The sequence below is a fragment of the Gossypium arboreum genome, chromosome 12 (genome assembly GCF_025698485.1).
Source record: "Gossypium arboreum isolate Shixiya-1 chromosome 12, ASM2569848v2, whole genome shotgun sequence".
NCBI lineage: Eukaryota > Viridiplantae > Streptophyta > Magnoliopsida > Malvales > Malvaceae > Gossypium > Gossypium arboreum.
In genome coordinates, this window is record NC_069081.1 from 93,089,058 (window position 1) to 93,102,070 (window position 13,013).

The 13,013-nt window shown below is 29.7% G+C and overlaps 1 protein-coding gene across 1 annotated transcript; it reads right to left on the minus strand.

Moving 5' to 3' along the window:
* Positions 1-5,647: 5,647 nt before the first annotated feature.
* Positions 5,648-7,278, minus strand: LOC108458353 (transcription factor MYB86-like). The gene is made up of 3 exons (XM_017757711.2): positions 6,883-7,278; positions 6,667-6,796; positions 5,648-6,558 (listed from the first exon to the last, which is right to left on the minus strand). Exons 1-3 carry the CDS (start codon positions 7,013-7,015, stop codon positions 5,898-5,900), a joined length of 924 nt encoding a protein of 307 aa, XP_017613200.2. The 5' UTR covers positions 7,016-7,278; the 3' UTR covers positions 5,648-5,897.
* Positions 7,279-13,013: the final 5,735 nt, after the last annotated feature.

Sequence of the window (13,013 nt, forward strand, 5' to 3'; positions counted from 1 at the left end):
TTAATTTGGCCTAAAACGGCGACGTACAGAGGTCCCTTATAGCCACCGAAGTAAACCCTAATATGTTTGCAACCATTCATAAAAAAAAGAAAAAAAAGAAAAAAACTAGGACACTCTCTCAATCTTCCACCGACCAATAGCCTTTCGAAGGTCTGTTCCTCTACCTCTCCTTTTGACTCACACGAGAGTCAATCAAGGCTTCCTCGAGTCGAAAGATTCGTGAGTCTTGCTTATAGCCCCAAATCGCCACTTAGTTTCAATCATGGTGAAACAAGCGTGGATTCGAAGGCATCAAACGCAGGTAAGTGTCGTTTCCTCTCTTTTTTTTTATTTACATTCGATCAAAAAAGGGTAAACGAGAAGGTCAGAGAGAAACAAGTGACAGGAATTGCGAATAAATCACCTTTTTTCGTCTATTGCTTTTCTATTGCGTATATTGTCAGTGTTGGTATTTGTAACCTTTACAACCATTAAAGATCCTGGCTTTATAGCCGAAAAGAAGAAGGAAAAATAATAAAAATAAATCAAAAGAATTCGACATTTGTTCTTTGTTTTTTTCTCGCTTTATCTTCTTTATTGCGTTTGTCTTGTTCGCAGGTACGGAGCAAGGCGTGTGTACGGGGGTCGTGTTGGCGCTTGGCATGGGCGTACGAGGGCTGTTGACGTGGAGGCACGAGCGGCGATTGGGCTGTACGGTGGCTGAAGGCTGCGGCGCCTCTGCTGCTAGGACTAGGGTTTGGTGAAATTTGTTTAGCATTTGGGCTGTTTGGGCTCATTTCGAGTGTTGTGTTAGTCTTTGGGCATGGGGTTTTAATCATTGGGTCTAGGTATTGGGCTTGTAACAGGACATTAATTAATGAATTTTGTTTTTGTTTATTCATTTTGTATATAAATTTATATTTAGGGTTTTTAGCGAGCCCGGGCCAAAATTGGTCACTACATTGGGTTTTAACATTCAAGGTATATTTTTAAATGAATCGGTTTGGACAAAATTTGAAGTTATTTTTATTTCGAGTTGAACTAGACTTGGACAAACATAAATTATATTAACATCAGTGATTTAATAACAGGATCGGTAGTTGAACCGGTCAAACCATTGGTTTGACAATCCAACAATAATTAAAAAATTCTCAAAAATATTAAGCATTTATAAAACCGGTTCAAATACCAATTTTTTGTCCCAACTTCTGTTTTTCTATCAATTTTGAGTATTTTGTCACAAGTTAGTTCAACCCCTATGTGTCAGAGTATGCCCAAAGACCAATCATAAGATGATTATAATCACATACTTGTTTTACCTTATTTGTTAATATAAGACATTGTCATTGTTATTTTAGTTTCTTTTTCTATGTGTGTAAATGAACTGATTAATAACAAAGTCTTGAGAATAATATGATAATTCTTAAAAGGTCCTTAGTCAAGTATTATTGTGGGCTTGGACAATAATAATGCATTGAGACTAATGTGTAGTTGATTGATGACAAAGTATTGTCATTGACATAGGGATGTCAAAATCAATACATGAGAATATGTTAGAGAACGACATATTGGACTGACCCATTATGAGTATGTTTCTTGAATTATTATGTAATAGTCACAACATTACTCATAGTGATAACTATGTCTACAATCCTCAGACTTGAGATCATCATTGTCCTAATATCGTGAGTTGTATATTTTGATACAGTCAAATGTCTACTGTAATAGATTGTACTATAAAGACTGATGTTGGGTATGCCACAATCTTTGCAGTGGGATATTATTGATCAAGATAGGATTTGTCCCTCCTACATAATGGGAGCAATATTTAGGCCACTTGATGGAGTGAGACTAGAAATGTATGGTCATATTTAGTTTATATGAGATACCACACTTATTTGTTTATTATAGTCTACTCAGAATATCAAGAAATATGAGATTGGACTATACAAGTGTAATTATTCTATGACCTATGTCCAATCTAGATATAAATGATAAACTGATATAATACATGAAAAATTTTATCACAAAAAGGTTATGTCGAATCAAGACTTTTTATAACTTGGGTAGCAATGACGTATTGCTAGATGCCACTCATTACTTGTGAAATTAAAAATGTTCTAGTATTACTACTAACATTACAAGAGTCTACAATGTCACACCCTATGGTTGAAGCGAACATAATCCAAACACAGTTGGTATTTGACAGTTAAATATTGAATGTATTATATATACAAACTTATTGTACATGAATAGAGAACATAGTTAAAATTAATATATGAATTTGATTCATATATAAATATTAACTAAATATAGTTTACATAAATTATTAAAATAAATAGTTATAATAAAAATTTGGTCAAAGATGAAAACATGGAAGTTAATATTCTTTTAGAAAGAATATAATGTTTTAATACTTTCCACATGTTTCTCCAAAGGAATGGTTTCATTTTTTTTATGTGATATTAAAGAAAAAAAGAATAGAATCCCTAATAGTGTGGATGTTTCCAAGAAAAAAAAGATTAAAGAGGATCTAACAATCATTTATTATATTATTCTCTCTGAAAGGTTTAATGAGAGTTTTTATTGTTTGTTCTTTAACTGGGTGGACTACGCAGAGGTCGAGACGTTTTTGTTGTGGCTTGGGATCGATATTGCGCAAGGGAGATAGATTGAAACAGGTATATCTTCAACCTTGTTTCAACCTGATTCGTTTCTTGTACTTGGATCTATAGTTGTTGATTGTTGATTTTTTTTTTTTCGTTGCGCCACAAGGCATACCAATATTCCAACACTATGTCTATACCGATATACTGACTAATTCTTTTATTCAATCAATCCGATTGACTAATTCATTACAATACATAGGCTTAATCTAAAACTGACCCCACTACTGTAAAAGATTTGGCATGTGAGGAATTTTATTTATTTATTTAGTTGTGCAATGAGTGAAGGATTGATTTTGTTTTCTCTACTTTATCTTTGGCTTGAATTGGAAGTTTGTTGCTTATAAGATAATGTTAGTGTCTTAAAGCAGATACAAGACATCACCATTTATATGGCCCTATTTACATTGTCAATCACTTTCCCACATTCACCCTCCATTGTACGGACAATGAAGTTTTTAATTAAGTCTCATTTTGCCTTACCTAAGCATGAAGTGGCATTAACCCTTCATTAATAATTTTATTATTTCTAAAAAGTGTGTTTATAAAATTTTGGTTTTCATAGTTTTTTCTTTAATTTCACATCATCATCATCTATTTTTATGATATTAGGTGGGTTCAGATTAATAAAATTTTTAATTGTTAAGAGGAAGGGTGAAGTTAGAAAAAAAATTAGGAGTTGAGATAAAATTATAAAATTTTAGAATGGTAGAACTAAAATTTTGTATTAGAAATGCTATTAATTTTAGAAAGGTTAAAATAATTTTTATTTTTTAATTAATAGATAAAAAGGCCTAAATTAATAGTTTTATGTTTTTAGAGGGCTTAAAAGAAAATTTCACATTTAGCCAAGAAGGCCTTAATTATGGCTTATTGCTAACATTATAAAGGTAAAGGATCAAAGTATGTCAAATCATGTTAACAACAGTAGTTAACACTATCGTAAATTTGGACTAACTATTAACATTGTAAAAATAGAGTGACCTGATTATGTCAAATTAATGTAAATAGATTAAATTTCAGATTTCAACATAGTAGAAGGACTGAAACTAGAAATAGACGAGGAACAAATATTTAGGGATTTTGGGTGTACATTGTGAGCTTGCTGTGGCAAACAAGAGGGCGACTGGTAGGAAGGCCCATGGGGTCCAATAATTCCCAAAACATTTGTAAAAGGTCTAATTTTGCCCACAATCCCACTACTCTTCAAACTTTTGCAACTGGTCCCCCCTACTTTAATTTAAGGAATGTACAATCCCACTACTCTTCAAACTTTTGCAACTGGTCCCCTCTACTTTAATTTAAGGAATGTAATGTTTCTACCTGTATAATTCAAAAATTAAAATGCCGTCGATAGCAAATATTCAAATTTAATAGAAGTTAATTAAATAATTTTATCAATTGAACTTTAATTTTAAATTAAACCTTTAAATATAAAAAAATCATATAATCAAATTTAATGAAAATTGAAAATTAGTTATCATCGTTATCAATTAAACTTTGATTTTAAATCAAACAAGAAAAATAATTAAATTATTAAAAAATACGAAGGACAAAAATTCAAAAAAAATCAAAAATAAAAATTGAAAGATACTTTAACTATAGATTTAATTTTAACTCAATTAATATTATTATTGTTATTTTATAAATATGAATTCAAACACACTAAAACGCGATCGAAAGGGGTATGATAATTTGGGTATTATGACACACCATCCAACTAATAGATTCATTTACTCCAAAATTCACCTTAAAATTAAAGAGAAAGAACAAAGGAAAAGTGATAAAAGCTATCACAAAAGGATTACTCCTTTTGTCCTCTAAGACGGTGATACACAACTTAAGTTAGATTAGATTTAGGATGGGTTTGGATTGATGATGGAGTATGGTACGTGTAGTTTATTTTTTGTCTTGCGCTATAATATTGTTACAATATTTAATCTCATTATCATTGCTATTTTTACACTAATCGTAAGTAAACGCACCACCCATCCAAATCCATTCTTAATATCTAATCCATAAATTAATTTTCATTTTTCTTTAATTTGAAAATGCAAATTGTTAGAAAGAAATTTTTAAATCCATAAATAGAGTAAAAATTATAGTGTGTCTCAATTATATATATATATTAATTTAAAATATATCATAAGTTTCAGTATTATTTGTAAATTTAAAATTTAGTCTCTGTATTTTTATTTTTAGGAATTTAGTCTTTTTACTTTTTATATCTTAAAATTTAGGTCCAATTGTTAATACTATTAAGTTTTTTTTAAATTTTAAAATGCAATACCAACAAATTTAAAACAAAAAAATGATAGTGTTAACAATTTGATCTAAATTTTGAAATATAGAAAGTTGACAACGTTGGTTTCGGAAAATATTTTCTATTTTCATTTTTTATTTTTTAAATTGAAAAACACGTTTGATAAATAAAATAAAAATTTGTTTTTAATAATGGAAGCATAAAAACATGTTTAATAACTATTTTTCTGTAATCGAAATAAAATAAAAAATTTACACTCTGTATGGATTCAAACCAAAGTACAAGATCTAATATTAGAAAAACTATTGAAAAAAATATTTTTGAGTTTATAAGGCTTTGAACCATAGTCAATTAATTTGATATTAAAATTATTGTTTTCATCATTTTCACTTTTACAAAGCATTTTATAATAAAAAATAAAAAAATTTAATTGTTTTTAATTTTCACATATTTTCATTTTCCTCAAATCATTTTTAAAAATTTCAACATTTTCTTCAATAAATTCCATTTTCAAAGAAAACAAAAATAAATGAAACTAAACAAAATTTTGAGACAAATAAAAGTACAAAATTAAATTTTAAATTTACGAGAATTATAAAATTATATTTTTATTTCTTAAATATACAATAATAAGCCTTTTAAATCTGATTATAATGTAAAAACTCCGGCCGTCAATCTATCAAATATTAAATCATATTCTTTCTTCTTTTCTCTATTAAAAAAGAAGGGAAATTCAACATTTCAATGCACAAACATGATCATCGGCAACAATGGCAAACAAGAGTAGAAAATAATAAAACAACAACAAATTTGAAAATTGAAAATTGAAACAAAAGGGCTAATAACAAACTACAAAGTTTGTTTTGCTCACAAATAGTACAAAAAGAACAGACATTGATAATTTTTTTTTTTTTTTGTATCAGACCAATGTACATGAAAACGAAGGCAAAAATTTTTAAAAAAATAAAATTTGGGGTACATACACACCCCTAAATATGTCCAAAAGCTGCTGCTGTGAGTCTCTGCATATCCTTACCACATATGTCTGGATTTTGTAAAGGTTCATGTTGTAGTGGTAGCTGCTGTTGTTGGGTCTGAGGCCACCACATATCGTTTGATGATGATGATGAACTATTCGTTAAGTAACAAGGCTCTGATTTGATCTCGATATTGTAATAAGATTGTGGGGTTTGATTTTGTAAAGCAGCCGCCATTAATAAAGGGTTATTAAGAAACTCAGTCCATTTGGTTTCTTCTTCTTCTTCTTCTTCTTCTTCTTCTTCTTCTTCTTCTTCAGTTTGTGTTTGAACCAATCCCCAAGTGGAGTTATTGGCTGAGCCACCGGTGGTGGTTCCATAGTATAAGGGTCCATAAGAGGCGGTCATGGGCGGTGGAAATTCAGGGTTGAACCAGTTAGAGGAGAGCTGTGGTGGTGGTGGGGGCGGCGATGTATATTGATGAATTGGATGATGACCCACCAAAGATGGCTTGTTGCTTCCACTTCCTTCGCCATTTTCGACCTCGGAGAGTGGCTTGTGAGTGACAGGGTCGATGCCTTTCTGTTTAAGCTTCTTTTTCAAACAGGAGTTCCATAGGTTCTTGATTTCATTGTCGGTTCTTCCTGGTAATCGTGCAGCAATTTGAGACCACCTAATTGAAAACCGAGAAAAACCCAGAATTCTCCATAAAAATCCCAATAAGAAGAAGAAGAAACATATATATATATATGTGTGTATATGTATATGTATATGTATATACCGATTCCCCAAAACTGCATGAAGTTCAATTATGAGATTTTCTTCTTCTTGTGAAAATGTGCCTCTCTTTAAATCAGGCCTTAAATAATTAATCCACCTCAACCTGCAACTCTTCCCACACCTCTGTAACCCTGCCAAATCATCCATATTTTTTTATAAACAATTCATCAACACATACATGCATACATACATATATGTATATGTATATGGTACCTACCAGCTTGTTTAGGGATGGAGCTCCAGCAACCATGGCCATACTTTGTAATATGCCTTAAAAGCTTTTCATCTTCTTCAGGGGACCAAAGACCTTTCCTAAGCTTTTGCTTGTAACAACAAGATTGCCTTCCCATTTTTGAGACCAGACCAAAGTTACAATGAGTATAAGAAAAAGATACAGACAGAACAGAACAGAACAGAACACACACTTCACTGATTCCTAGGTGGAAAATTTGTCAGATATCAAACAACCATGTTTTCTTTTTTGCATATTAGAATGAAAGATTGTGGATTTTGGTTAAGGAGAAGCAAGAAAAATGAAGATGTTGCTTAGAAAAGGGCGTCGAATTAATATATAAGAGAGAGAAAAGGCGCAATCAATTAAGCCCCCCCACCTCTTTTTATTTATTTATTTATTATCATTCTATCATATGGGGTCGGAGATGAGTTAACCCGAGTTGCATGTGTCTCACCAAAAGAACTGCGATTGATGTCTTCTCCGGTGGGACATTTTTTTTTTATTATAAAAAATTCATCCATAAATTATTAATTTTGTTTTAATTTAAAAAGATAATATCAATAATAAATAAGAGTACAATATAATATAAAATTATCAACTAATTTCAGACATTAAGCTAGAAACCTCAGTTATCGTAATGTCATGCACTGCTCAATAAGGTTCTTCAAAAATCCTCAATACAACAACTATTGTTATAGTCAAACTCGTCATACTATTCACCACATAATTCTTTATGCCTCAAGACATGATTCACACGAAAATCCTTTATCTGTTGCAAACATTCCCTCACTCTATTCCATAGTTAACTTTGATCCAGAGTTTGACCGTTTAAGAAATTAACTGTTTTTATACAATTTATCACAAGGATCTCGAAGTCTCAATAGATTAGCTTCGAACATTTTTCGTCAGGATGGAGGGAAAGGAGGCATTGTAGTTTACTTTCGAAAATAAAAATTTTCATACAAGGGGTTTAATTTTTAAGAAATTATTAGTATAACCCCTAATTTTTTTTATTCATTTCTAATCCAAAAAAACAAATTTTGGCCCCTGATTTCCCCCCTTTATCATTATCTGAAAATGGAAATGCATTGTTGACAAGGACAATCACCATAAATGAGAAACAGAGCAAAGCTGCTATCTTTTTCATATATACATATAAATACATACATGTACATGTACAATATTGAAAGTGACTACGTAGTTTGTATTTTATGAAATCAACCAACATATTTTTCAGTAACATGAACTGCAACAACAGCTATCAGGTTTATCAGCAAGGAAAATTATAGCCCAACCCCACCATTCTTTTTGGTACAATATGACTTTATACATCACCCTGAAAAGCTCAGACTTTAATGGTGGAACGTGTCATTAAGTTTAGCGGGACTAGTTATAATTTTCAAAAAACATAAATATTTTAAAAAACTCAAATGAAATTTGCCAAAAAATTGAGGGAGGGGGATTAGTTAAAATTTTTAAACACTTTGAGAGTATTGAAGGGAGCTAATTAAAATTTTTAAAAAAAATTGAAGAGCATAATGAAAATTTTTCAAATTTTAGGCAAAATTCCAAATCATTAGCTGTCTTAAAAGGCATGGCCGGCATTGAAATGTAAAATCCGTTGGAATCTTTAATATAATTATTATTAACAAACCGATCATTGACGGCAGGGCAGGCATTAATTCACACGTTCTATAGACATTAAACAAAAAAAAAAAAGGTCAGAATTCTAGTTTTAGTCCCTCTATTATGTTGAGGTTTACGGTTTAACCTCTACTTTAATTTGGAGTAATAGATCCAAATTGATAACATTCTTAATTGCTACCGATAAAATGTTAACTTCTAATTGATAGCAATTCTAATAGTGTTTAACATATTCATAAAATTTTATTTCACCTCTTTAATAATAACATATCAAATTATATTATATTAAAGGTTAAAATATTCATAAATTTTGTATTTTTCCAAAATTTGAAATTTAGTCCTTATAATTTTATTTTTAAGAATTTAACCTCTCTATTTTCCAATTTTAAAATGCAGGTTCAATGGTTAATAATATTAAAATTTTAAAATCTAAAAAGTAAAGAGATTAAGTGTGGGTTTAGATAAATAGGGCGGTGCGTTTAACTTACTTTTTATCTTATACTACAATATTTAATTTCATCGCCATTGCAGTTTTACATTAACCACAGATAAACGTATCATTCATCCAAACCCACCTTAAATTCTATAAAATAAAAATGCATAAACTAAATTCTAAAAAATATAAAAAAGAAAAACTTATGACATATTTTTATCCTAACCCAAATTAAAATAAGAGGGTGAGATGGGATTTAGGGTTGGACGTCCATTAAGTTTGAAGGGGGTCCCATGCAGGAGACTGAAGCTTAGGATCAATGGTTGATGCCGACATGAAAAGGTATCATCTGATTGATCAGACGGTTGAGAACAAGTTGATGAAGTCAATTGTTGTGCGTGCAAAATCGTGGAGGGCCAATTATATACGAACATATGCATACAGATATCAGATCTCTATGCCATCTTTATGGGTCCCAGAATGTCTCAAATTAAATATATAAATTGTGAATTTAATCTTTGTTTTTTTTAATTTCACAAATTTTAGTTTATATAATTTTAAATATTAAAATTTTTGTTCTATATTTAAAGTTATTAGGTCAAATATTGCTATTAGTTTCATACTATACAAAAGTTGTGGATTCAAACATTATTCTCGAATTTCATCATTTTTAGTATTTAAAAATTTTGTATTTGGTATTAATTCAAATGGTAACCATTAAATTTACTAACTAAAATAGTGAGACCTTTTGTAAGTATTATATGAAAATAATAAGCTAGCATGATACTACACTTGTGGTAATATATTTGCCGCAAAAAATTTTAAAAATAGTAGAATTTAATTGCTACTACTTGGGTTGAGCTAGAATTTTGAAATTCAAAAAGTATATAGACAAAAAACGATCAAATTAAAATACAAGGATTAAATTCACAACTAATAACATAATTTGACCTATTTTCAACCATGTTCTTCACTGTTCTATACATAACATAGTGCAATTACAAATAACTATTACAAAACATAACATACGAATAATTGGATAAAACCCAATCATGACATATGCATATATTAGGACTAGAGACCTACACATCATAAATGCATATGATAAGACTCAAATTTAGGAACCAATACAAAACACAATGTATGAATAATTGGATAAAGTCCAACCATGGCAAATGCGCACATGTTAGGATTGAAGACTCTCACATCATAGATACATATGATGAGACTCAAATTTAGGAACCAATACAAAACACAACGTAGGATAAAATTCAACTATGGCAAATGTACACATTTTAGGATTGAAGACCCACACATAATAAATACATATGATGGGACTCAAATTTAGGATTCAATATACAAAATGAATAATTGGATAAAACCCATCTATAACAAATGCACATATTAAGACTAAAGACTCGCACATCACAAATACATATGATAAGATTCAAATATAGGAACTGGATAAAACCCAACCATGATGAATGTACATATTAGAATTAGATATTCACATATCCTAAATACATATGATGAGACTTAAAATCTAAATATCTCGGTCTTAGTTTGATTATTTGAATCTAGATCTTAACATGATTAGCAAGTTGCTTAATTTCAACCTTGGGTATTTTATTTAAATCCATGGACCAATGGAAAGTTGGAATTTTTGAAAGATTTGTAAACAAAGTTGATGGATTTTCTTTTGGAAAAAAGTTGAGAAAACGTAGAATTTTCACATCTTCTTTCACAAAGGCAAGAGCCTTTTCCTTTTCATAAGTTTCTTTTTCATCCTATATATAAGAGAAATTGACTTTGCTTTATTACATTTCATATTCATTTGACTAAGGCATTAAAAGTTGTAAGCCAATGAAGAGAACACAGAGGAAGGCTCATACTGATAATAATAGGAGGCGTGCGGGACCCTTTGCCGGCAGATTTGGACCGCTCATTAGGGTTCCTCCACCGACACATTTTTCATTATTATTATTGACTATTTCCTTTTTATTTTCTTCAATTTCTCTAACCAATAAAAATATAAATGAATTGAAAAAAAGTGTTTTTATTCAACTATTAATTTGAAATCACAAACCTATCATTATTAGTTTATGAAAAGTGCAATAGAATATGATTTTGGAATAATATATGATATTTGTTACATATATTTTATCAAAGAGGTTGCTCCGAGACTAAGGGTGAAAATAGAAAACCTTTTTAAGGGGTCGAAATTAAACTGTAATTTTTAGTATAGTAAAAATATAATTTTATCATTTTAATAGTTTATATCTTTATATTTTTAAAGAATTAAATTAACTTTTATCATTTGTAGGGAATAAAGTGTAAATTTATCTTTACTAATTTAAAATTTTAAAAATTTTAAAGAGTCTAAATAAAAAATTTCTCATTTTAGGGGGCAGGGCCTCTGCCAGCCCCTGTCGAGACCTTGATTCCCTAAAATGAAAAAGCATACTTTTAACTTTTGAAGTTTTATAAAAATGTTGCTCCGAGACTTTGACTCCATAAAATGGAGAATTATGCTTTTAACTTTTGAAATTTGTAAAAGTTTAAGTAAATAAATAGTAAAATTATAGTTCCTCAAATAATAAAATTTTAACTCAATATTCTAAAACTACAAATATATATGCCAATATAATGATAAAATTATATTTTAACTCTTATGAAAATATATAACTTAATTTTAGTCTCTTAAAAAAAATTTCTAACTTCGGTCATGTTGTCGACCTAATGAGAAGATTTGTGGTATGCTGCTTGAGTTAGAGACAACTAATCAAGAGAAATACGTGGCTTATGAAGGTCTTGCTTAAATACCTCTTTGGAGTCAATGGAGTCGGGACAATGACCCAACGACCAACTTCCTCCCATATCCCAATCTAGCTCCTCTCCTTCTCGCCTTCTCCCCACGACGTATTGCAGCTCTGGCCCCATCGGGTGAACCGCATTTCTTGACTCCTTCATCTTCTTACCATTATATCATCAGTACTTTTTAAAAAGGTTTAATTGTAGCAAACGTCCTTAAACTATGCTACAGCAAGTAAAACTATTACTGAAATAATATACGAGAACATATCTCAATACGTATACTAATACATTGAGAATTGAATTAAAATGCTTTGAATTTTAAGTACTAATTTAAATTATAAGCAATAGTTTAAGGGCATTTGGTGAAATTAATACTTTTTCAAAATAAATGATATCATTGCGATAATCAAAGGTGAAATTGTTTCTAATTATTCCACAAATAATAAACATAATTATTTAATATATTTGAAATTATTACAGAAAAAGACCAAAGCATATGTTAGGCAATTGCTTTGTTTATATTAGAACAATATGATGGAAAAAGATTCCTTCTATTTTATCTATATATTTATTTATTTATTTCAAGTAGTAGAAAGACTATTACTTAATTTTATTTAAAAATTACTTAATTAGGTTTAGGTTTTGAAAATAAAAAAATTAATACATTACATAAGCCCTTGAATTTTGTCTTTTTATTTGAATAAGCCCTTATGTTTGTATTACATTCAAATAAACTCTTTAATTAGAATTGATATCCGAATTAGCTCTTAATCTTTATCAAAATAACCTACTTTTACACTAATGGTTTAGCACCCAGATAATACGGGCTCAGACCCTATTATCCCCCTTCTCCCTCCTCTTATATCGTAATGATAAAAAAAAGCTATTTGAAACTATTAAAAGCATAAGGGTTTATTTAAATAAAGTGATAAAGTTGAAGGACTTATTTAGTATTTTAACCCCAAAATTGAAAAACACCATCTTTTAGCAAATTGTTTCATGTAAAAGGCAAATATACAAACAACTTAAAGCTCTTTGAGCATCTTATAATGAGGCTTCTTTGACCTTAGCAATGTCCCAATCTACCTATCCAAACAATATCAAAATTATAAATTAATTAAAAAATATATTTTTAATTAATTATATAAATAATTGAATACTTTAAAGACTTACAAGGCCGGTCGGCCTCTATGTTTTGTTTTTGTTTTTTTTTTTTAATGTT